A 26531-nucleotide genomic window follows, 5' to 3' on the forward strand; every position below is an offset into this window, starting at 1 on the left:
TTTTGCATACATTTGTTCTGACTGCTCTTCAGTGAGAACTTCATTACTTTTATATTACAGAATTGTTATACTTTTAAAAAACTTTAAATATCTGTCATTTGTAGTGAGCAGCTTAGTATTTTCCGTGATGGAGTGTAATAGTTTTCCATTGCTGCTGTGGTTAAAAACAACACAAACGTATCATCTTAGAGCTCTGGAGGTAAGAAGTCCAAAATTGGGGCACCATCAGGGCTTCTCTCCTTCTGGAGAATATAGGGGAGGATCCTTTCCTTATCTGTTCCAGAGATCACCTTTATTTCTTGACCTGAGGCTCCTAGCTCCATCTTCAAAGCCAAGAGCATACACAGCATCTTCTCACCTCTCTCTCTGACCTCTGCTTCTGTGTCACATCTCTAACCCTTCTGCCTTGATATTCCATCTTTTAAGGACCCTGTGATTGCATTGGGCCAACCAGGCTGAAGTCATAGAGGCAAAAGACAATAAAGGATTAATAACAAAACCAAAGGGAAAAAAATCCTTTGACAGAATTGCCCTAGCATGTCTGGTTTAGCACGTGAGCAAATACAGCATTTGGGCTGCGTCTTATGAAATCTTAATGGCTTGTGAATGAAATGAGTTAAAACTGTCAACCATCTCTCGCTGAACTGAGCTTAGTGTTCCCACTTAAGAAATTCATTTCTGAATTTTATTAAATTTTTGAAATCTCACTAAAACTATAGTCCTGTCTGCTGATTTCTAGGGTAGATGGCCCTGATGATGTAATAAATCCTCTTCATCAAGAATGTCTTGGTCATTTGTATTTCTGGCACTGTAGTCCTCACAGTAGAGCATCGGTTCTTTGTCATCTAAACAAAACTCACTTGGATTTAGCAGCAAGAACTTTAAGGACTCTGATTGTCGGGGCTGTGATCCTAAGCTTGAAAGGATCAGTTTATTAGCAATATCTCACACTCTTTTTTTTTTTTCATGTTGAGCAGTAGAATATAAGAGATGATAATGAGGAAATGGAAATTAAAGACGTGTGTGTGTGCCGCTCCCTGCAGATTCGGTTTATACCATGCCTCCAGGAGTCACAGAGCCTTGGACACAGCAGGATGGGTGGTCTGATCCCAGCTATTTGCAGCCCACACAGTGATCAGGGGATTCTTTATTGGTCACTTTTTTTTCTTTCTCTCTACCAATTAATGTTCCTTGTTCTTGATCCACCCCTTTGAGCCAACCATTGAAAAGATGGAAACATCATTTTCCATGAAAGTACACATCTTGAACCCTGTTATAACCTGAAACAGAAAATGTAAAAAGCTGCTGTCAGTTCCTCCTTCAGTTTCAGAGTGCACACAAAGCCCTATTGTCAAACTTAAACAATGTTTATAGTGAAAAGAAATGATTAGAAGCAGGAAGGCACCACAGGGAGTAACAATCCTTCATGTTTGGAGGGATTTTATTTGCTTTAGCAATCTAATGGAAGGAAAAGAAAATTCCCATTATCAGGAACATCGCCCATCGGAGTGCCTAGTAATAAAAGTGTCAGCACCAATAATGTTATTAAAAGAAAACACTTTCTAGGTTCTGCCACCTACGTGTTGTATCCCTTGAAAAGGAAGCACAGTGGATAGCACAGTGCCTGTGGAGGCTGAGCTGGACGTGGATTTGTTTGCCTTGAAGCTTTGTATCAACAGTATGGGCACCTCAGCTCTGAATTTTCTGATAAAATGAGGTGTGCACGTAGAGTTCATGGCAATAGTGACCTTCAGACTCATTCTTCTTCAGATCCTTCTTTTTAGCTAGATCTACAATGGCATTCCTTTTCCCAGGAATGCTGAGTCCCAGGCTGGCCAAACTCATGTTGCCATGTATTACCCCCCAAGGCAAATAGCCAAGTTTCCTTTGAAGACAATAAATACATAGTCCATGGGCTTGACAACTGGAGGTGTTTTGGAAAGTTCTTTTTATTTTCAGCAAGATATGGAGACTCGTTTTCCTTGGATGAGTATAAAACATGAAAGCAGTTATTCTGTAGATGTCTAATGGAAAGCTCTAGAATCTCTACCACATTTCTTGGTGCCAGCATTTGCATTTTTTGGCTATTTATTGGAACTTGGTTGCATGTCATTTTTTGTTCATCCATGCCATTTTCTGACTATTTACTTTGTGCTAGGTGCCATATTAAGGACATTAAGCACATTACATGGAATCCTCACAACAAATTATTTTTATTATCCCTATTTTACTGAAGATGAAATCAATTTAGGAACAGTAGCCTGGCCAAGGTCATGGGGCAGCAGTGAAGCCAGAATTCAATTGCAAGGCTGTGTAACTCTGACATCCAGCATGTAACCACATCTCAATCCCTGAAATGATTTAAGCAAAATGAGAAGAAATGTGTGCTCTTTATAGTTTTATGCATCATGTGTGGGTTTGCCTCTGAGATGTGTCAAGGCCCCGTTGAAACAGTCTTGTGAGATGTTGCTTCCGAAAGACGTAGAAGCACAGCTGTGTGTTGATAATAGTCCCAAACTGGTAACACTTGGGTGTTCATCAGCAGGTAAATTGATACACAATTGTTAGTGAAGCTGCTCAGGGGAATTCTAAGAGCAATTAAGAGTGAATGCACATCCTATGATGTGCAAATCTCAAAAACATTGCACAGCATAAAAGCAGCTTTACATAAAACAGTATATTCTGTCTGATTTGAATTATATGACATCATTAAACAGGCTAAATAATCCATGATGGGGGGAAATCAGAACAGCGGTTGCCTCTAGCTGGGGAGAAGGTAAAATTGAGAAGGGGGATGGGGAGACTTCCTAGGGTGATGGTCCGGGTCCTTATCTTGACAGGATGTTGGTTACACAGATGTCTGCATTTGTCAAAACTCATGGAATGACACACTTAAAATTTGTACATTTAATTGTGTGTAAATCTTATCTCAAAAGAAAAACATAACAAATATCGGCCTCTAGTTAATGACATGGGTTGACGTGTTTAGAGGGATGTGTACTGATGCCTACAACTTACTCAAATGCATCACAAATAAGCTGTATTGATGGCTGGGTGGATGGAAAGATGTGACAGAAGTCAAGTGACATATTAGAAGTGTAGAATCTAGATGGTGTTCGAATCTAAGTGGTAGGATTCTACCTAGGTAGAAGCCACACAGCTGTTCACCGTTTGTAAATTTTTGTAGCAAAATATTAGGAAAAAGACTTTGCTTATGGAGTCCAGGCTCTTTTCTCTGTGAAGCTGCATTTCCCCAAATGTGAGGGAAACCCACCTGCCCTGTTAAGGACCAGCGGTGATCTCAATCTGACACTGCCACAGTGAATGCCACAGGTGTTCTGTGCCAGTCAGTGATTCACCCTTGTCACAGTTGGGGAATAGTGAAAGGAAGCCTTGAGCGGAGCAGTGGAGGTGGCCACGGCCCACCTGCCCAGCAGACTGATGCCCACCACTATCCTCTCTGGAGACAAGTTTGGAATTAGAGCATGATTCTGAGGAGTCAGACAGACTTCAGTTTCATTCCTGGTTCTGACAGCTGCTTGCTGTGTGACCTTAAGCAATTTGTTGAAATACCTCTGAGCTTCTATTTCTCCATCTGTGAAATGGGCACAATGCATAGTGGCTGGCACAGGATGGAGGACGGTCCTTAGCACAATGCTAGGCCCACAGAATATGCTCAAGCACATTTCCTAGAAACTGAAGGGCCTGTACAGGCCAAAAGGCCTGTAGCCAAAAAGCAGGGTTTGACTGTGGCCATCTTTAAGAAAGAAATGTAGTCAGATGATTTAAAGGAAAATGGGTAAAAGAAAAAACCAAAGCTGCAAGTTTAAAAAGTCAATGCTCAGGAATAATGAGAGGAAAGTGGTCTTGGAACACACAAGGGTGACCACTCCTTCATGATGTGTGTGTGTTTTGATAGAGGTCGGTATAATTAGAGATATTCATGATCCCCAAAGGCCTCCTTATGGGGTAGGGGCTTAAAGACATTTTCCCTACTCTTGGCCCTTCCCCACTCACCCTCCCTCTGACCCCAGGGCCCATAAAGCTACTGGAGCCTTGTGTTTGGGGCTCAGTCAATAGTGAGAGGACCCCAACAATCTGACCCTGTATTGGTGCACTACAGTTCCATGGGTAAAGAGAAACAAGAGGGGTCAGCATTTTCTCTGGTTGAGACTATTGCTTGTACCATCGCAATAAGTGATTAAAGGCTTTACCAGTACTTTCATTTTGGCTCATTGTTGCTTTAATTGGCTACTCCAACACCTGACAGCTCAGCTCTCTCTCTCCTGCTCAGCTGAACTCCTGATACCCAACAGAGGAATTAAGATGCAATAGTAAAATATACATAAATTTTAAGACAGCTATTCTGCAGAAGACTCTCCGGAGACAATGAAAAGACAAGCCACAGACTGGAAGAAAATATTTGTGAAATATATACAGTCTCAGATGGGGATACCATCTGAGAAATACATCGTTAGGCAATGTCATTGTGTGAACATCATAGAGTACTTACACAAGCATGGATGGCATAGCCTACTACACACCTAGGCTATGTGGTATGGCCTATTGCTCCTAAGTTATGAACCTGTACAGCATGTTACTCTACTGAACAGTAGAGGCAATTGTAACACAATGATAAGTATTCATATATCTTAACATCTGAACATAGAAAAAGTATAGTAAAAATACAGTATTACAATTTTATGGGATCATCTTCATATACATGGTTTGTCATTGATTGAAATGTCATTATGCAGTGCATGACTTTATCTGATGAAGGGCTAATATCCAAAATATACAAAGAAACCCTAAAACTCAACAATAAAAAAAAACCCAATTAAAAAATGGGCCAAGGATTTAAATGAACACCTCTCCAAAAAAGAGGCACAGGTGGCAAAGAAGTATTGAAGAGATGCTCAATAGCACATGTCATTAGGGAATTGCAAATTAAAACAGCAATGAGATATCACTACATACCTAATAGAATGGCTAAAATCCAGAACACTGACAATTCCAAATGTTGGCAAGGTTGTAGAGCAGCAGGAACTCATTCATTGCTGGTGGGAATGCAAAATGATAGACGCTTTGGAAGATGGTCTGGCAGTTACCTACAAATCTAAACATACTCTTACCATCCAGAAATTGCACTCTTAGGTATTTACTCAAATGAGTAGAAAAATTATATCCATAAAAACATCTGCACATGAATATTTATAGCAGCTTTACTCATAATTGCCAAATTTTGGAAGCAACCAAGATGTCCTTTGGTAGGTGAATGGATAAATAAACAGTGCTCTATTCAGACAATGCAATATTATTCAGCACAAAAAAGAAATGAGCTATCAAACCATGAAAATGTTTAGAAGAAACCTAAATGCATATTATTAAGTGAAAGAAGCCAATCTGAAAAGGCTACATATTCTATGATTCCAACTATATGACACTCTAGAAAAGGTAAAACTATGGAGACAGTGAAAAGATCATGGTTGCCAGGAGTTGGGAGGGAAGAAGAGGCAGAGCACAGAGGATGTTTAGGGCAGAGAAACGATTCTGCATGACACTGTGACAGTGGAACACATCATTAGTCATTACATGTTTGTCAAAATCCATGAAATGTACAACAGTAAGAATAAACCCTAATGTAAACTTTGGGCTTTAGTTAATAATAATATGTCAATATTAGCTCATCAAGTTTAACAAATGTACCACACCAACATGAGGGAAACCAAATTATTTCTCCCAAAATATTGAGGGTTGTTCAGCTAAAAATGCCACAAGCACAGGGAAGCACTTGGCCTCGGCCGCTGTTTGGCTGACGGCAGCACACAAGCCCTTCCTTACTGAAGACAGCACTCACTTCCCAGCCCAGAGAGGGCATCAGCAGGCACAAGAGACATCTGGAAGCGGGCTTTACTATCTTCCCAGATCTTCCTGCCTTTTAAAAGACAAGAACTGCTCTCCTCTTTGTTTTGTCACTACATAGGATTTATGGCTCTTTGCTGAAATACTATTTAACCAAGGACCCCTAAGCCATTGCCTTCAGAAATACTTTTGGACTGGCCGGGCACGGTGGCTCGCGCCTGTAATCCCAGCACTTTGGGAGGCAGAGGCGGGCTGATCACGAGGTCAGGAGATCGAGACCATCCTGGCTAACACAATGAAACCCTGTTTCTATTAAAAATACAGAAAATTAGCCTGGCGTGGTGGCGGGCGCCTGTAGTCCCAGCTACTCGGGAGGCTGACGCAGGAGAATGGCGTGAACCCGGGAGGCAGAGGTTGCAGTGAGCCAAGACTGCGCCACTGCACTCCAGCCTGGGCAACAGAGCGAGACTCCGTCTCAAAAAAAAAAAAAAAAAAAAAAAAGAAAGAAAGAAATACTTTTGGACCAAGTCTTCTCCTATGTGATGGGTACTACATAAATTAATAAACCTCTGCTTGTTTTTCTTATGTTAATTTGACATCTGTTTTCAGGAGAGTTTCTTACCTAATAACGTAAAAAGGAAAAGAAAGGAAATTATGTTTTCTCTCCCACAACTGCAAGTTGTTGAAACATCTTGCGGGATGGGATTGGAGGAGGCATATATGGGAATTTTCTGTACTTTCTACCTAATTCATCTGTAGACCTAACGTTTCTCAAAAATGAAATTATAATAATTTAAAAAGGATACTTGAATAACCCCCAAGAAAACAGGAAAAGAGAACTGAAAGGAAGGGAAGGAGGAGGAGGTGGAGGAGGAAGGTAGGAAAGGTAGAAAAAGAACCGAATAACAGGCCTAACCCCAATAAATGCTGATTCTATCTACGAATACTTCTGAAACAGGCCAAACAAATCTGTGGTGATAGACAGCAGAACAGTGTTTGTCTATGGGGTGGAACTTGATTGCAAGGAGCATAGGAAACTTACTAGGGGTGATGGATAGTTCCACATCTTGACCAAAGTGATGGTTACAATGGTATATACATTTATCAAAATGCATTAAATTGTACAGTTGGGATTCGTACCTTTCTCTGCATATAAATCTTACTTCAACTTTTTAAAAAGGATTAAAAATGCTTCCTTGGTGAGCGGGACTTCTGTGTGAGGCCTGTAGGCACAGCAGCCATGCTGTAGGCACGAGGATGCAAGCCACATGCTCGCTGGTGCTGGAGGACCAAAAGAAGAAATGCAGCCGAAAGCAGCTGCAGCAGCCCTGGCTTTCCCACCTCTGAATTTCTTGTCGTGAGAGAAAAATAAGCATTATGTTAACCAGGCTTTAATATGCACAGGCAAATTTACTGCTAAATATTATAAGTTTATTAACATATTTAGATATAAGCAGGACCAGAATAACATACCTAGAACAGATACTGATTTTCTTGCATTCATGTAATAATCATTTGAAATTCATATCTGCTTTACGCGAATAGATATAAACGTAGAGCTAAGTGCTCCTACAAGATGAATTTTTAGTAGGCTAAACAGCACAGCTAAAGTCTCTTATGAACCTCATTTCCCCAACATATCTTTTATCTCTCTCTCTTTTTGGTTTGTTTCTTGTTTGTTAAGCTAATGGATGTATTAATTCCATCCCAATGTGACTCCAAATTTTGAAATTATAAGGCCCAAATGAATTATTTTTTCTTTGCTCAAATAGGATACATACCTCATCTGAAGACAATTCAACACATAACAAAAGTTAATGAACGGCATTTCACTGCAGTCACAAACCCATTAAGCATCAAATCCAGGCGCTGTGAACATCAAAGAAGTCAAACTGGGCAACTGGTCTCTCCTGTGCAATGGGAAAACCTCCTAATGAAGGGCCATGACTTTATTGTTGACACCGATTCCACTTTAAACTTGGCGTCTGCAATCTCTGCCAGAAGATTTTCCGAGGTTGTTTTTAAGTCATAAAGTTAAATGACATGAAATGTTGTCTCCATAGTAAAAGATGCTTTCCTAAAACTGAAGGGCCTCTAGCCAAAAGACCTACAGCCAAAAAGCAGGGTTTGACTGTGGCCATCTCTAAGAAAGAAATGTAGTCAGATGATTCAAAGGAAAATGGGTAAACAAAAAAAAACAAAGCTGCAAGTTTAAAAAGTCAATACTCAGGATTGATGAAAGGAAAGTGGCCTTGGAACACACAGAGGTGACCGCTCCTTCATGATGTGTGTGTGTTTTGATGGAGGCCGGTATAATTAGGGATATTCATGATCCCTGTGGTGCTTTGGTGGGAGGTGGAGGGGGACAGTCAGAGACAGATGTCTTCCCAGTCCCCAGTGCTGAGCAGAGGATTTGGTGAAGCAACCGGCAGTGGATAAAGTGTAGAAAGTACAAAACTAACTCCAGCCCACAATAGTCATTCACTTTTTAATACCACTGAAATGACGAAGTCAAAAGCAATCATGTTTCCCACTTCTAGAAAAATATTCAGGTCACAATTTGTAAATCTTTTGTTTAATTTATAACAATGATTAGCAGCATTTAAAACTCAACTTTATTGAGGTTTAATTTGCATACAATAAAATGTAGCCATTTTCTGTGTGGTCTAAGGAGTTTTGACAAATGCAAACGCCCATGTAACCAACACCCAATCAAGACACAAGTATTTCCTTCATTCCACGAAGGTCCCTCAAGGTCTTTTGCTCCCAACCCTCACCCCGACTCTCACATAACCATTGAACTACCATCCATCACTGCGGATTAGTTTTACCTCTTCTAGAATGTCATAGAAATGGAATCATGCAGTGTCCAGCTAATTTTGTTCCTTTGTGTCTGGCTTTCTTGCTCATTGTGTATTTCAGACGCCTGCTCCTTTTCCTTGATAAGGGATATCCCATTGTGTGCATGACCCACAGTCTTCACCCAGCTACCTAATGATGAATGTCTGGGTTCTTTCCAGATCGAAGTTGTATAAATAAACCTTGTGAATATCTATGGCCAAGACAATGTAGATCATGGCTTCATTCCCTTAAATAAATATCTAAGAGCAGAATTGTCAGGTTGTACGTTAAGTGTATGTTTAACTTTCTAAGAAAGAAACCATCTGTTTTTAAAGAAGTTATACCGTTTACATTTCTATTACCGTGTGCAAGAGTTCCAGTTGGGAAGTAGCCTCTGAGCAGGTCGGGACTATGGGGCGATTTGCACATTCCCACTTCCCTTCCTCTCCTACTGCATTCAAACACATTGCTCTCACCAAGGCAGACTGGGGATAGCCACGTGGGGGGACTGTGAGGGTGCGTTCCCTGGGATCTGCCCTCAGAGCAGGCAAGGCAGGTCTCAGGATGCACAATCTTTCTGATCAGAGGGCTTTTGAGTAGTTCTACCCCAGTGTGTGTGTGCGTGTGTGTGTGTGTGTGTGTGTGTGTGTTTGGGGGGTACATACACAAGCCCAAGTAAGTTTGTTTGAACATATTATTAAAAATACCCATATTGCTTAACACTCTGCTTTTCCTATCTGAAACTGGCTGAGAGGCCCACTCATCTCCCCACTCTTTGCTGGTTGACACTTTTTCAATTGCAGTTCCTATTCATGTCTAATGGGAGGCAGGGAAGCCTAGTGATTAAGAGTGAGAGTGTAAGATTTCATTCATCTAATTCACCACTCATCTTCTCTCTGCCTCAATTTCCTTAACTATAAAATGGAGATATTAATACTACCTATTTCTCAATAGCAAATACTATTTTCCCATTTGGTACATAGTAAAAGGTCAGTGATTTTTTTCCTCTTCATTGCTTTAATAACATATGTGGTATAAAATAACATATCCAGGGGTCTTGTATTTAAAAAATCTTTTGAGGCTTGACTGTGAGCAAGGCACAATACAGATGTACCCCTTGCTCTTGAGTGCCTTACAGTCTCTCAGGAAGACACAAGTCATGTAGCCACTGACCTATCATGCAAGGAATAAAGTGATAAAAGCCAGCAGAAAACTCCTGAGAGAGAAATCCATCCCCATGGATACAGCTCCTCCTGGGGAAATGGAGGCATGACCTCTAGAGGCAGGGAGGACTGTCTGCACTGAGTTTAGAGGACAGCTGTGTGCTGGAGGCTGCCAGTGCTCAACAAATCGTGCTTGCACTTTTCACTGTGCTCAGGTGAAGTACACCTGCCAGGGCCTGCATCTGTACCTGAAGGTTTCCCCATCCTAAGTGTGGAAGGCCACTTTGCCCACATGTGTGGTCATCTGGAAGTGCTGGGAATTACCCACCACCTCCACCCAGGGCAGCCCTCTACTCATTACCAATGGGTATCTACACACCACTCCCTTGGCTTTCAGATGTGATGACCCTGGCATGTTTTGCACCATTTCCCAGGATTTCCACAGTGATGTCACCACTTGATGCCATTACCACTGTTCCCTGTGCTTCCCAGTGAACCACAGGATGGTGAGTCCTTCTCTCAGGCTCTGTTTCTGAGAGCTGGAGTGCAAAGAGCCCCAGACCAGCTGGATATGGCAGCCACAATTCAGATCAGCAATAGTGAAGACTTGAGTGCAGGCCGTGCCATGAGCTGGAGACAGGGGACAGGTGGCAGATGGTGGAGGAAGAGGCCCTGGACAGCATCGAGGCTCACACAGGCCCACCAGGAGGGTGTGCTAGCCCACCCTACCTGGTACACTGCTCCAACCCCCAGCTCAGTCATGCATTCCACACGTGTTTACTGAGCACCATAGTATGCCAGGCCCTGGTCTAGAGGCCTAGGGTATATCAGAAACCAAAAGACAAAAAAGTGCCCCTGTTGGCTCTTACATTCTAGTAAATAAATACAGATACTAAATAATCAATCATAGTGTACAAACAGAAATCATAAACCAGGGTGGAAGGTGATTGGTGTTTTGGAAAAACAGTAGAGCAGAGCAAGGATCGCTGGGAGGGCTGGAGAGAAGGCCCAGCCTTATAGCCCACTGGGAGAAGATAGGTACAAAGTGAGGAAGGAAAGAACCATCTAAAATTGTTTCCAAAATAAGAGAGTCAAGACAATGAACAAGAAGGTATACTAACAAGAATAAGAGAAGATCACTCAAGACCAAATGAAGCAGCGGTTCTCCAAGGGCGGTTCCTGGACCAGCAGCATCAGCAGAAATGCAGTCTTGGGCTCCACCCCAGATCGGCCAAGTCAGAAGCTCTGAGGGAGGGGTTCCGTTTTAAGGAGCCCTGCAGGAGGTTCCAGAGGATTCAGACACATGCTCAGGTTCAAATACAGCTAGAAGGAAATGCCCTCCTGTGCTGGGAAAAGCTCACCTAGTGCAGGCGGGACCAGAAAGGAACCACACCCGCAACCTGAAGCGAAACCTCAGAACTCAACAGAGAATAAGAAAATCGCCAAAGCACTCGGGGAAAAATGGAAAAGAAAAAGAAGGCCGGGCGAATCCCAGCACTTTGGGAGGCCGAGGTGGGTGGATCATGAGGTCAGGAGTTCGAGACCAGCCTGACCAATGTGGTGAAACCCCGTCTCTACTAAAAATACAAAAAAAAATTAGTCGAGCATGGTGGCATGTGCCTGTAATCCCAGCTACTCAGGAGGGCTGAGGCAGGAGAATCGCTTCAACCCGGGAGACAGAGGTTGCAGTGAGCCGAGATCACACCACTGCACTCCAGCCTGGGTGACAGAGCGAGACTCTATCTCAAAAAAAAAAAAAAAAAAAAAAAAAGGAAAAAAGAAAAAAAAATGGTCCATGAAAGAAAACACATTATTTGACATCAGCCTTCTCATCAGTAACAACGTATGCAAGAAAGCAAAGGCTGGATATCTCCAGAGTTCTACAGGACAACAGTTTAGAGCCTAGAAATCTATGTCTAGGTGAGGCATCATTCAACTTGCGGAAGGGAAAGGCATTTCTGGTCATGCAAGCATGACCTTCTCAGAAAAAGACACAACTCAAAACAAAACACTCCCGTGATAACTGAATCCAACAGTACTGGGAATCAGAGGTGAAGATGAGAAAAAATCAACAAAAACTCATGGCATCCAAGTAGGTTTTGGTTGTAAAAATGTATAACAATAAAAAAAAAAATTCAGATGCAATCCAGGTGGGCAGTGGTGTGGGAATCTGGGTAACCTGAGAGGACAGGAAATAGAAATAACAGATTGCTGGGTATTTTGGGGGATAGAGGGAGGAGATAGCTATTAATTAACATAAGACATTAATAGAAGATATAGGCTTTAGTATGTGAGGTGAAAAAGTAAGACTATTTGAAGAATACAAATAGTCTATATCAATTCCAAAATATTAAGGGAAAAAGTAGATCAAAGAAAACTTAATCAACTAATAATTGACGAGAGAGAGACTAGAAATCCCAATGAATCATTATAAATGGAACATATAAAATAAGTCAGTACAAATTTATTAGTAACCTTAATGAATGTGAATAGATTGAATTCTCCCATTAAAAGACAAAGACTTTTGATTGAATAAAAGAAAAAAAAGTGAAATCCAGCTTTGTTGTTTACAAGAGACAAACATGAAGTGTCACCAAAAGGCTGAATTTAGGGAAAAAATACCAGATATTCATCAGATGCAGCAGAATGAATCGGGTATATCAGTTGTAAAGTCATATATAATATAATTTGAAGTGAAAAGGTTCAAAAAGGTATATTTTTTATTGGTGAAGGACGAAATCTGCCAAACACATATTAGTCCCTTCACCACGCGGCTGTAAATAGAAGACAAAACTGGTGGAAATCCGAGGAGAAGCTGACGAAGCCACAGCCATGGGGGATGAGGGCCTGGATGGAGGCCAGGGCATGAGGACTTGCAGGACGGATGAGAAGGAAAGCAGACAAGGGCGTGACACCCCGACAAACACACGCGGGACGGGAGGCAGCGATTTCAACAATGAAGTAAAACATTTGTGACATAACATTTTTGGGAAAGCCAGACCCTGGAGAAAGAAGGTAGACATCCCAATTATTTTCTTCCACCTCACAAATTTCATTATTTCATGATACTTGAACACAGTAGGAGCCCCACAGAGACAAGTCACAGGCTTGGCTTCAGACCTTACGATATGAACTATGTGGACAGGCGTAAGGCCAGTGGCAGAGGCAAGCAGGCTTTGCAGGAAGGTGACAGGAGGGTGCTGGGCCTCACCAAGGCCAGCAGAACGAAGTGGCCTGAAATTCGCACAGGCACGGCCTGAGAAACTCAGCCCTTCCTTCTCAGGCTCCAAGCCCAGCTTTGTGAGACCTGATTGTGACCACCACACCTGGGACATTCCTCTACCCCCTTTTGTGTTCTCTCTCTCTCTTCTCTCCCTCATCTCTCCTTCCTTCTCTTTCCCATTTATTCATTCCCTCCCTACCATTCATTCCTTCCCATTCATTCCCTTCTTCCCTCCCTCCCTCCCTCCCTCTCCCTCCCTTCCTCCCTCTCCCTCCCTTCCTCCCTCTCCCTCCCTTCCTCCCTTCCTCCCTTCCTCTTTTCCTCCCTTCCATCCTTTCTTCCACTCAGTTGAATTCTATGAACCAATTTTAACCACAAGAGAACATCATCATCCAAGTTAATCACGACAAACCTCAAATAGAACCCAACTACCAGAACTCAGAGAGGGACAACCGCTCATGGAGAGTTTGATGGGGACTCAGGAGAGGGCCTGTGCCTGAGCTGCATGCTGAGCATCCTTAAGTCAATCACAGTTCCGGAAAAATGATTGCACTTGATCCATACCTTTTACTCTCTCTGCCTCTTTCTTCACTTTTTCACTGTTGAGCTGTTCATAATTTCCTCTGAAAAGGGAGAGTTAGGAGGCATTCAGAGGATCTGAAGGGTAAACCCATTAGTCATTCTGTTTCTAAGCACCTGTAATGTCAAATATAATTCAGGGAAAGGCTGACTCCGACTTCTCTGGTTTTCAAGTTTATCATCTCTGCTCTCTGTATCTCCTCTTGCTGAATATACACAAGAGTCAGCTGAGAACTTGATAGGCTCACTCAATGCATGTTCAATCCCATGGAAGGTACATAGTACATGTCTGAGTCTCTCATTGTAATCTGCATTTTGTCTGATGATAGCAACACAAATGTACTCTGCATTGTGCAATAGATATGTGTGCAAATTAATTTTTCTTGGCAAATTATTTGTTTGAGAATGATTTACCTAGCATTTAAGAAATTTTAGTGAGATAGCAAAAGTCACCAAAAAATGTAACCATCACAAGTTGGTGTTTTCCTTCATAGGCTTTTCCTAAATTGAGAAACACTGGTCTCAGGTGTTCCAGTATGACACAGAAGGATGTTAGAACTGTGTGTGCTTGTGGGTGTGTGTCTTGTGGGTGTGTGTTGTGTGTGTTTGTGGATGCATATCTCTGTGTCATGCATGTGTGTGTTTATGTGTGTGTGTGTGTGTGTGTGTTGGGGGAACAGCCATGGTTGTTCATATCGAGGAATAATTTCCAAGTGTATGTTGTTAATGACTAGACTTCTAACAGGATCAGCTGCATTTAACCCTAAATAATGGATATTTATTGCAAGTGTCCTGTACCATTAGCATAACAGAGCAGAACCCTTTGTTCTTCTTAAGTCCTGTGCCTTTGCCACAGCCTTTTGCACAATCTTAAAAGCAGGCTGACTCAGAATTGACCACCATCTGCTGTTCCTGACTTGGAATCACCATGAGATTTGTGCAGCCAAACAACCAGCGATCTGATCTGCCTGTCCAATTAGTTAAATAAACTGAAAGGGCTTTGCTGACAAAGTAGTGATAAATGCTCCATTGATAATTATAGAACAGTGTTTTCACATCGCATCCATTGGACATGTTTAATTCTGCGCCAGGCATCACCCATGTAATTTACAAGATGCAGGGAATTAAAGAGTGATGAGGGGGCCATGGATGAGTGGACTCAGCTGCCATGGACACTGGGTGCAGTGCAGCCCAGCCCTCTGTATTCCATGTCCCCAAGGGCAGCACGCTGAGGGGCAGGGTACACATTTGCTGAGGTAATGAAGGAAGGCAGAGCCCAGCGCCCCCTGTCGCCTCCAGCAGGTGCAGGTGCAGAAACTCAGCCACAAGGTACCTCCTTTTTAGCAACTCTTTGAAAGGGGAGATGGATAAATGTAATGACCTTGAAAGCAAGTTCTGCCAGGTATTTCGAGTTGTCGTGAAATATATTAAAACAAGTTCACAATCAATGTGTTTAAGAGTTTATTAGGATAGGCACATAACAGAAAGCTCAAAGGACAACAAAGCTGCACCTTCCTAAAGGCTGACCCTCAAAGCACCATTTTGTTAGAACTCAGAGGAGAAGCTCGATCTCTGAGCCTTCCCTCCTCACAGTCTGGGAAACATGCACAGGATGAAGGTAAATCCTGCATAGAAATCTTGTAATTCCAGAATTAGTCAAACAAATTTGAAATACACACATTTAAAAATACTTACATTCTCATTTAGCGTTCATGAAGTGATTACTGACATTTACAATTACATCTGACATCACAGAGCAAGCCTTTGCAGGGATCTAATTCAAGCTTAAGCCAAATCTATGCAAAGAACTTCAGCCCAGAGGAATAGTGGGCAAAATCTGCTGAAAAGAACTGCTTGCCACCTTGCAGATAAGAGCAACAGCACAATAAAGGGATTCCAGAGCTTCTACCTAAAATAGAAGGGCATTATCTACAAGAACAGACCAAAACACAATTTATTTTTAAACAAGCCCTTCAGTGAGTATTTGTCTCAGGAATCTAGTATGAAAATAGTGTCTTTGATTAGTGAATATATGGAGAATTCGGATTATCATCTCTATTTTTAGTTGAGAAAATGCACAAACCATATAGATTTAAGCCATGGGTTTTGCAGCCGAAGTAGAGACAGATGTTTTCTGGGATCATATCTCAGATTCCCAAGCTAAAGCTATTGTTCAAGGTGATGGAAATATGTAGGGGGCATTAAACCATTTTGCAGCTGCTAGAAAGCTGTGTTTTCCTGTTTTCCTGATTTAGACAATGGAGAAGCTAAGAAGAGAAATAATAGGAAAGGCTTTCCTATGTTAGTTTTAAAAAGACTGTGTTATTTTTAATTCAATTTTTTTTTGTCAAATCTCATCTCTGTTCTCCTAGTTGTCACAGAAATATTTATAGGAATAAAGGTTGAAACAAAAGTACCTAATGATCATCTCCATCCATCGAAAGATTGCTCAGGGATAAGACACTCAAACAAGGGCTTGTGATGAGGATGGAAAAGACAAAGCAACTTGAAGAGAAAAAAAAATTCTTTTAAACTCAGTTCATCCTGCAAAATGGACATAACACATGCATATAAAGGTTTGACTTTTAAATTCCACTTTTTTGCCTGATCGCAGGGAAGATGGCATGAGGCTGGCCCTTCCTGAAGCCTTGCTCCTCCGCCACTGACTAACAGACAGGCCTCCAGGTGGCCTTGCAAGGCCGACAGTGACCACAGCCCACTTCCCCACATCCTTAATCAGAGCCTCATGCAGTTCATCCCCACATTACCCAAACATAACATCGTAGTGCTACACATAGATGTGTTGCATCATGATGCTATGGCAATGACGATGACACTTAGGTGTGTGGGCCACCGAAGGCAGAGACCAGATGTGGTTGGTCTTGCCTGGAAGCCAAGCTGTTGAGCAGGGGTGGAGTCCCTCTACAGAGGATGCTCACCAAGTTCTAATGCATTGTCGATAACTGTCCTGCCCTGGTTTTTCTGCATTCCTCAGATTATCTGTGGGAATTGTCCTCCTGCATCCTTTCTCAAATGACAAAGAAGAAAGAAAGAGCAGTGATGGCACCTGAAATTCAGGAATGAGTAGGCATGGCGAGCTGCGTGTGTGAGATGTTCTCTCTTTACATTGTCTGCTTTGAGATGTGGGATGAGGGGAGGGAGAGAGTTGGTCCTGAATATATTCAGGTTTTTCCAAGAGTCTCCCAGAATTATTGACCTATCTGGACAACAAATCTTCACTGTCTTGGTGTCCATCTCCAAGTGAAAACTTCCCCCGTCCCCATGGCCCTGGCTTGTTCTGCTGCTGAACAGGTCACCTGGGCAGAAACACTGTGTCTAGCGAGAAGTTAGCAGGTGGCAGGGTGCACTTCTCCCCATACTGTGACCCCTGGATTCCCCACTGTGCCACGCCCGAGCAAGCTGGGGCCCCTCAGGACAAGGACGATTTGTTAATGGCCCCTTGGCCGGTGGGCATTTGTTTACCCACTACTGTAGCCCCAAGATCCCCCAAACAAGAATTTCCATGCCTCAAAGTAACAGCAAAAATAAACAGGAGAATAAAGCACGTGTTTGAGCCCAGTGGTTTCCATCAGATGCACCACCTGAGCTGTCTGGTTGGGTTGCTGGCTCTCCCCCCGCGGTGGGAGTGGTGTGCAAGAGAAAGCACCACCCAGCAGGAGAGGGACCCAGCCTGCCAGGGAAGGTTTTGAGGAACTGGATTCTTTATCACCCATTTCTCCCCTTGTGGGTTCCACAGAGGGGTTCCATGCCCTCCCTGTTGTTGAGAATGGGGCTGCATTCAGAGACCAGACGATGGGCCTGGGCTGTGAGAGCAATCAGAACACTGTGAAAATAGGAGGGCTCGTTGGATCCCAGGAATCATACACAGACTGCGTTGGGGCTGTGGGAAGCCAAGGACAGAAATGTCTCCTTCACCCCAAATGATAAGGGCAAGGATTTTCAAGGCCCAGAGGGAGAAATGTTGCATTTGCATTTATTTAAGTGCTGATGTTGGTCAGCAGCACATCCAGCCATGTCTTTAGAATCCTCTGAATGGCCAGACAGATGGCTGCTCTCCGCACCACAGACTGCCCAGCTTCACACATCACCTAGAGTCTCGTGGCCAAGGAAGTTTTGCCAAATGGACACAGCCTTTGTCTCCCTTAAGTGTTAAACACCAGAGTTCCAACTGAAAACTGGAGACCACGAGATGACTTTAAAAAGAAGTTCCAAATGCCCCACCGAGCCGCACAAAACCTCCATCTTTCCTTTCACTTCCCCTGCCCCTTGAGTTTTCTATTAAAAACAATCTGAACCATAGCATCTATATTTCAAAACTGGCAAGAGTATTAACCCTGCACCTTGTGGCCCTTCAACCGCTCCAGAGTGTCACCTCAGAGACCGATGCATTGCTAAGGCAAAACCAGAAACACCCTTTCTCTGAGGCTTCGGGGCCTTGGAGGGAGACACATTTCCTCTGTCTGTTCTCCTGCACAGCGGTGGCAAAAAGCCCACAGGAGACATGAGGCCTCCCAGAGATACTCAGGTAACTTCTAGTGACTCTGACCATCGGTGACCCCCAGGAATGTGTTCCAGTGCCCCAGGCAGAATGGTGCCGTGTCTGTGTGTGTGTGTGTGTGAGAGAGAGAGAGAGAGAGAGAGAGAAAGAGAGTGCACACTATCGACTACATTATCATAGGGAGAAATATTTGCAAATGTAACTTTTAAAATGAGGATATAATTTAAATGGCTTTGAGCAGTTTTTGCTGTAAAAATGATTTTAGTTAGTCGTCTTTTTCCCTCTTCCTTCCCTCCTTACCCCCAATTTTAAGGAAAAGAGACACAGAACAAAAGTTCCTTGAGCAAACTGCCTGACTAGCTCCCTACTTGGTGTGTGCGCCACCCACACTTCAGGATTTAAAATCTCAGGATGCTGCATCAACTGTGGACTATGAACTGTGCTAAAATGCTTTAAAACGACAGCTTTCAAAACACAGTGCATCATCTCCCGTTCACACATCCTTTAGGAAACAGCCTGATGGAACTTTCTGCAGGGCTTCCTGTGTCTGAGCTCGGAGCACTGGCATTCCGGGCAGGATGAAGTGGAGGCGGGGCCACAGGCAGGGTGTCTGAGGCCTGCCCTGGCTCAAAGACAGGTTGTCCTTGAATTTGTTTCCTTGTTACTGTTGATCACATCCGTAGTCAAGTGTGTGGTAACCTCAGTACATTTGGATGAATTAATTCAAGTATCTGTGAACAAATCCCTGGCCTCTCTCGCCCTAGCCCCGTAGATTATGTGACTTCACAAACACCTGTAACGCACTTCAAGCAACTTTTCTCATATTTTTCAAGCTTCCTTTGCAAATAAACCCAAGGCTATTAGAAATGTAAGAACTAAAGAGGCACTTCCTGCCTCCTTGCCACCTAAGAGGTTAATTGCACTTCTGGCCATTCTGGAGGATGTCAACAGTATCACATTTAGCAAGACTTGTGCTGGCGAAATGGAGGAATGCAAATGTAAAGAAATGTTTCCAGTACGGAACATGTTCCCTTTGACCAAAAAACCAGATCTTCTTACCTAATTGAATAATTAATTGATTTAGTTTTCATCCTAGGAAGAGAAACAAATCATTTCAATCCTAATCAGCATGAGCAGCTCACCTTTTCCTCTTAGATGGTGGAAGTGAGCAGAGAAGATATTCAGGGGAGCCCCTTAGCCTCGGCCTCCTCACACCCTGATCCGGAATTGGTCACATTGGAATTTGAAAAGGGAGGGGGAGTAACAATCATTACAGAGTCACGAAATCCCCACCGTGGCACGCCAACACACAGCTTCCACTTCAGGAACATCACACACCCGTAGAAAATACCTGCATGTTCCAAGGGGCCTTTAAGGAGGAGACTTACAATTGTTTGCTAAGATTCCAGTCCAGTCTTTCAGAAAGATGTGGGTGCCCCTTTGGAATGGGGAGTTCAAAGCTCTGAGGATGGTGGCCGGTGACTCTAGTGTCTCTAGGGCCACCTCACTTTCAGCAGTCTGTCCCAGGTGTCGGACTATGGGAAACAAAACAGACAGCGTTGGAAGCCACGGCGCCTCTGTGCCTGCACGTCCCGACCTTGGGAGAGAGCCCCACGTGCGGCCGTGCTGAAGACGGGCAGTATGCTCTAAGGGGGCCCGAGTGCCTGAAGTGGGGGGAGGTTGAGGGGTCAGCTGCAAGGACCAGGGTGTGTCTGCCCACAGGAAACCTGGGCCTGCTCTTGCTGCCACCTCTTTGTACTGTAGTCAGTGCCCCCATGCCTGCCCATCCCCTCCCCCGGTCACTCAGGGCCCCCTTTACCTGTACTGGTTCTCCATGGCCCTGCTCTCTGCTCGCTCTGGAACCCAGGAGTAACTGTCTGCCGCATTCTGGGGCTGCTTCTCCTTCTTCTCCTCCCTCTTCGCTCTCCGCTTGCGATAGACCAGTAGCCCCAGAGCCAGGGCCAGCAGGAGTAGGATGGCCACCACGGTGCCTAGGATGTAGAATAAAAGCAGCTTTTGCCCGTCAGTGCCATCGTTGTTTTGTGCGGCCACGGAGGAGTCCCCACCTGCAGGCTCCTGGGGGCCAGAGGCAGCTGTGGTGTGATGGATGCTGGGCTCCCTCCAGACGCCTGGGGACCCACTGGGGGCCAGCATCTTGAGTGGGGCAGATGTGATGGGGGCGTCAGATGACAGCGAAGGTCTACTTGTGGTGGGTGTAGCCTTGGGGGTGCCCTCGGGGCCCCTCGTGGGACTGGCTGTTGCAGCGGGGGGCACGGTGCTCCCTTCTTTCTCTCCTTTGTCCTCCTCATCGGGGGGCCCAGATGGTGGTCCCAGAGACACAGGCCCCATGGTGCAAGAGACCCCATTTGGGGCCAGCACCCAGCCTGGCAGGCAGCCACAGTGGAAGGACCCTTGTGTGTTGAAGCACAAGCTGTCGCAGAGGGGGCCCCCCGGGCCCACACACTCGTCTACGTCCTGGCACTGAGTCCCGTCCTCCCCGGCCAGGACGTAGCCCTCCTTACAGGAGCAGTGAAATGAGCCATCTGTGTTGGTGCAGCCCTGGGCGCAAGGTGAGCGACCCAGAGCACACTCATCCACATCCTGACAGGCCCCCTCTCCAGGACCGCCCGGCTCATAGCCAACCCAGCATTCGCAGCGGAAGCCCCCAGGGGTGTTGACACACTCCTGGGCACAGGGGGAGTCCTGGCATTCATCCACGTCCACACAGTCCAGCTGACTCGAGTCCAGCTGGTACCCTTGAGGGCAGCGGCACGTGTAGTTTTTCCCATGGGGTCCCAGGATGCACGTGGCCCCCCCACGACATGGGCTGGAGCTGCAAGGGTTTCGAGAGGCACAGGTCACCAGGTCATCCAGCAGCCGGAATCCTGGCCGGCAGCCGCAGAGGAAGGAGCCATCCTCCCCTTCAAAGCAGTCCTGGTGGCAGCCCCCATTGTTGAAGCTGCAGCCATACTTGGGGCTGACACAGAGGGGGCCCGAGCTGCCCCAGTCGAACACATCGGGGGCCTTCTCCTTGCACAGGAAATAATGACTCTGACTCTCGTCCTTGTCGCCTTCCCCACAGCCTACATTGGCCGCAGAGGCAAAGGGCACAGCCTCCAAGGAGGAACTGGTGGTCTGGAAGGGGGTGGTGTAGGTCACCTGACCTGGGCCCCCCAGGGCCAGAGGCCGGCACATGCCTTTGAAGCTGAACTTGCACACGAAGCCCTCAATGTTACTTCCGGGGGAGCCTGGGCTCCCACAGGGGCCCTCAGACCACTTGGGGAGGCGGCTGGGAAGGAGCGGCTGGGACAGGTCCAGCAGCAGAGACACACAGCGCTTGGAGATGCACGAGTTCCGGAGCTCCTTGTGCCAGTTAGAGTAAGGCGTGTCCTCCCCCCCGCCCACCCAGCTGAAGCCCTTCAGCGGCAGACTAGGGTCCAGGCACTTGCCCTTCTCTCGCTGGAGCCCAATCCAGAACTTGCCTATCCTCGCCGTCAGGGCTGCCTCCCGCCTCAGGAGCTGGGCCAGTACTCGCTGGACGTGCTGGGCCTCCTCCTCGCTCTTCACAGTGGCCAGGTTGCCCCCGTTCTGGTTGCAGTGGTTCTGGGCCTCGGCAGCGCTCAGCTTGCCCGAGTGGGCCGTGTAGCAGGCGGTCCCCACGCAGACCACCGCCTCCGTGTCAGCTCCCGTCCCCGCCCCGGGCTGGGTCAGGAGCAGCAGCAGCAGCAGGCCCATGGAGGTGGCCATCCTGGTCTCTGTGTGGCCCTCTGCGGGAGGCGAGAAGCCCAGCGGCGACAGGAGCTTCTATCTCGGCTCCCAGCTGGGCCCCGAGGGGAGCTGAGGGGTGAGCTGCAGCCACTCCGGCGCAGAGAAGGACACAAAGGCTGCGGGCTTTCCACGTCCCCCTGACCCAAGGCGCATCCTGTACTGTTGTACTTCTTATTTCTCACCGGATGTTGGGGCTTCCTGCAATGAATAGTTCTCTGACTCCTGCTGCCTTCATCACGGTGCTGTTGTTCATAAAAGGAGTCAGGCAGCTCTGCCGGGTCCCTGGCTCAGCACTGTGGAAACTCAGCGACGGGGGGAAGACGTTACAGCCCCGAGATACTGCCGGCTTGATTTTGGCTCCATTCTCTTTCTCATGGCATGAGGAGCCTCGGAGGCATGCCATGGAGTGAGCAGGGGCTTTGGGGGCTAGGAACTCGAGGAAGCTCCCTTAGTAACCCATAATAAAATTCCACTTTGGTTTGCAAACCACCAAAAGAGAAAAAAAATTCTGAGACTTAAGACACAAGGCCATGGATGGTTATAATTTTCAGCCTTTTTTAGAAGCAAACTGGACTTTCCTTTTGCCTAGCTCATGTTCTCTGTTGACTTTGGGAGCCTTTTTTCTTTTATCCTCCCATCGTGAACTTTAAATAGACAGGCATTTTTTAAATAGGATACGGGTCGTGGGAATGTCTGGGTTTTCAACATAATGCCAAGCTCCTCGATAATGTTAATCCAAATTGGGTGAAATTTGGCAGTTCTGGGGGTTTCATAGTGGAAATATTGCATTGTGAGGTGGCAGGGTCACAAAAAGCATCAGAAAGAAAATGAAAATGTGTCCAGCCTCGTGGCGCAGGGCTTGCAGGCTCACTTCCCCCGGCTCAGGATTCCTAGCAAGGGCCGGAAATCTGGGCAGGGAGCGGGAATCGAAGTCTGGGCAGGCCCTCCTGCGACACCGCGACTCGGCAAAAGCCAGGGACTCACAGTGTGCTTTTCCTGCAGCCACAGACCTTTGCTCATTGGTTGGGATCCCCCAGGAGGGGACCCTGAGACAGGATTTGGGGAGACTAGTTTATTTGGGAGGGGAAGTGAAACAGACAAGGAAGAAGCCAACCCATGATGACTTGCTGAGAAGGTGACCCTGGGCTGCTGGAGCCAGTGCCAGGAAACTCTGGGGGCCTGAGGGGACCACACCTCAGCACCATCTCAGCTGAGGGAGAGGCTCCACTGCTCTCCAAGTCCCCTGTCATTGGTAGCAGGCTGTATCTCTCACTTTGAGAGACTGACTATAAATTCTAGCCCTGCCCAGTGACCAGGGGTCTCTCTCACATAAAACTTGTTTCTATGGACAGACACCCTTGTGGCTCTCGTCTGACCCATGTCCAGTTTATTCCTATCAAGACAGCCACTTCCTAAGAGATCCCTGATGGGAGGAGAGTTGGGTTGGGGTGTGGGTCAGGGGAGATGCAGGAGGCAGCACAAGAAGACACAGGAAGCAACACAAGCACCGTGTCACTTACAGATCCCAGGGAGAGGGCAGTGCGCCCCACGGGGCCAGCAAAAAGTGGGGAGCTGTCTGGGTCACAAACACTCACCTGGAGGGGGGTGAAGGGAGAGAGAGAGACCTGGGTCCTAAGCCTTTATTGGGGTCCAGGACATTTCCCAAGCAGGTTTCCCAAGGGGACTTCTCACTGGTGGGTTTAGAGCAAACAGACACGGGCTCCGTGGGGTCCCTGTGGCTGAGAGGTGGGCATGGCAGCATGTCTGGGAAGTCCCTGTGGGGTGTGGAGTCACTGAGGCCATCAAATGGGCTGTATCTGCCTGTCCCACAGGGAAATGGTCACCAGGAGGCGGGTGTACAAGGCAGATATCTGGGTTGGCCGCATTGAGGAACTGGGAGGGGGTGGAGCCCTATACACCGTGTCAAGAGCAATAAACCCTGCTTCTGGTAGGAGAGGGTCCAAATTAGATTCAAAATGGATGCAATGCACAATTATAAGAATTCTCTACACAGCGGCAACTCTTTGGTGCTCTGCGCTGACCGTGAGGGCCCCAGGGGAAGAAGCACCACGGTGGAGAACACAGTGAACGCCTGTGGACCCGGCACCAGCGACCACCACAGTGGCCTCCATGGAGATGTTGAAGTGTCCCGGGGGCTAGGAGCTCTCTGGCTCCCCAAGGGACAAGGAGGCATCTCTGACTCCAGCTGGATACCTCCTAAGAATGTGCCTTAAGTCCTTGCATTTTAGCAAAGATATTTGAGACATTTTGGGAACTCTCCATAGAAGCCACCAGACCCTCCCTGTGCCCCTTCATTCATCCATCTGTTTGTCCATCCACCCATCTAACATTTGTTGATTAAGACCCTGCTATGCACTGAGCGAGGCATTGGATTCCAGGAGGGGATCCCTGCCTCTGTGATCCTGGAGTCCTGTTAGAGTGGACAACTTTGAACAAGTCATGGCACTGATGGCTTTCTTGCAGGCAGCACAGGGGAGCGGGGAGGTCGTGGTTGATACAGGGGTGGCATCCTGACTGGGGGATGGGCAATTAGGAGAGACTCCTCTGGAGAAGACAGGCAGTCAAGCCGGAATCTAAAGGAGAAGCAGCTCAGATGTGGAATGGTGTCGGGATGGGGGAACAGCATGTACAGAAGCCCTGGGGACAGAGAGTGAGTGAAGGGCAGGGAGACCAAAGCCCAGGCAGTGGGAGGGAGGATGCAGGGGAAGATGGAGCCCTGTGAACCCCAGTAATGAAGGCTTGAGGCTTCGTCTTGAAATCCACGGGGAAACACTGAGGGCTGGCATGAGGCCTACATGTGGAAGGGGACTGGTCAGTGGACCCAAGCAGTGGGTGGGGGGGCCCTCAGCAGGTGGCCACAGGTTTCCAGACTGTGGAGTCCAGGTCAGATGTTCTCGGGGCTGGGTGGAGGTGGGGGGAAGGGCACCGGGCATGCAGAAGGACTGCATGGCTCCTGCCGGGAGCTGGGGTCCTGGAAGGCTGTGTCTGCTGGAGGTACCTGGTTCTGAGAACACAGGAGACTGCCTCTTGGGGCTCAGGGTCTCCCAGACCCCCTGTCCTTGTGACCTGCCTCCTCGGGACGCTAAGTGTGCCACCAGAGCTGGGTAAGCAGCCAGCTGTGAGGGGTCCAGCGAAGGCTGGTGTCCCTGGCTCCCAGTCAATATAGCTGGCCATGCATTGGAGCTTGGCAAGGGTCAGTCTTGTTCTCTGCCTGGGAGAAGCTTCATTTCTAAGGGTTTATTTACAAGCAGGTAACTTCTTAACATTCTGTAAAATCAATTCTGCAGCCCTGGCATCCACTCATAGCAGGGAGCCGTTCTCGTGGTCTAGGCCCCTGTTTGTGCAGCTCAGAGGTAGATTCCTCAGAGGTAGATTGTGATCTGCAGCATTCGCTCAGCATTCTACTTAGTTGGTGCTTAAGGATATGGGCTAAATGAGTGACTTTCAGCATGTTAGCCACTCTGACCCCCAGATCTTTGTCAAGATATCTTCTTTAGCTGTAAGTTATTCATCTTCCATGTGGGAACTTTCAAATCAATTTCTGTTCACTTAGCCAAGTGATGACATCTTAAAGAAGAAAATGAACTAGCAAGACATATACTCTGTTTTTTATCCATTAACCTTGGAAGTATTTGTAAAGCACCAACAGTGAGAAAGACTATGTAAAATGCAGAAACTGCCTTGCCCTGGGGGTCCTTGGATTTTACTTTATTATTTTCAGTAACTTGGTTAACTCAGCCCCACTTCTCATCTATAAATGCAGAGGTGGGAACAGGGCCTCTGGAAACTTTCTTGCTCTAACATTAATAAAAGTGAAATCATGCTTAACTCTCCCCTCTGGAATTAGGGAGAAAGCAGGTTGGGAAGACAGTGGACACTGAGACCATTGCTGAGCCCTCGACATACTGCACATGTAAGCAAACCTCTGTCTAAACTGCACACACCCAATTTCATCCCAAATTGACCCGCTGACTGCCAAGACACAGGGTAGTTTCCTATTCCTTGTCCCCCACATCTGACTTCCACTCTGTCCCTTCACCCTTTGGCTGCTGCCTGCTGGGCTCAGGTGGGTTAATTCACCTGGGACACTGACAGCTAGGTTCTCTAGCTCCAGCCCTGCCCTTCTGTGTCCGCTCCCACCTATAGGGGACGCTCCTTAGAGGCTGTTCAGGGGATTCGTAGAGGCTGAGGGCATGGTGCTTCAAATTCAGGGGAGGAGGAAGAGCTTGCTTTTCCTGGGAGGGATTTGGTGGAGTTTTACAAAGAATTTAAGATAGTCTGAATGCAAACTTTGAGGGAATTCTGCACCTCACATACTAAATTCCCCATGGATGGTGTTTCATCCCATTTTATTTAGAGAGCAGATTATACCAGACCTCTCCAAGGACTGATACTTAAACAGCAGGAATCAGCAGAAGGAGATGGAAAAAGTTTTTCTCAGCAGATCTTTGGACGGAAGCCACTTTAGGTGTTCTAGAACCATGGCGAGCCTAACAGCATGGCATGTACCCTGAGCAAAAGGCTCCTCACCATTTGTGTGTATTCTGCAGTCTTT

At 46.3% G+C, this 26531-nt stretch overlaps 1 protein-coding gene across 4 annotated transcripts; it reads right to left on the reverse strand.

Annotated features, from left to right (window-relative positions):
* Nucleotides 1-889: 889 nt before the first annotated feature.
* On the reverse strand, nt 890-22224 carry CD93 (CD93 molecule). 4 transcript variants are annotated; one of them, XR_010154298.1, is made up of 6 exons: nt 20007-22224; nt 19330-19722; nt 13654-13712; nt 7003-12868; nt 4978-5057; nt 890-1280 (listed from the first exon to the last, which is right to left on the reverse strand). XR_010154298.1 is itself a non-coding variant. In XM_514549.7 (2 exons), exons 1-2 carry the CDS (start codon nt 21932-21934, stop codon nt 19698-19700), a joined length of 1953 nt encoding a protein of 650 aa, XP_514549.3. In that variant the 5' UTR covers nt 21935-22224; the 3' UTR covers nt 15113-19697. The 4 variants fall into 4 exon arrangements, 1 of the variants encoding a protein (XP_514549.3); XR_676173.5 differs by having other exon boundaries at nt 4978-12868; XR_010154299.1 differs by lacking the exon at nt 13654-13712 and having other exon boundaries at nt 4978-12868.
* Nucleotides 22225-26531: the final 4307 nt, after the last annotated feature.

Source organism: Pan troglodytes, chromosome 21 (assembly GCF_028858775.2).
Source record: "Pan troglodytes isolate AG18354 chromosome 21, NHGRI_mPanTro3-v2.0_pri, whole genome shotgun sequence".
NCBI lineage: Eukaryota > Metazoa > Chordata > Mammalia > Primates > Hominidae > Pan > Pan troglodytes.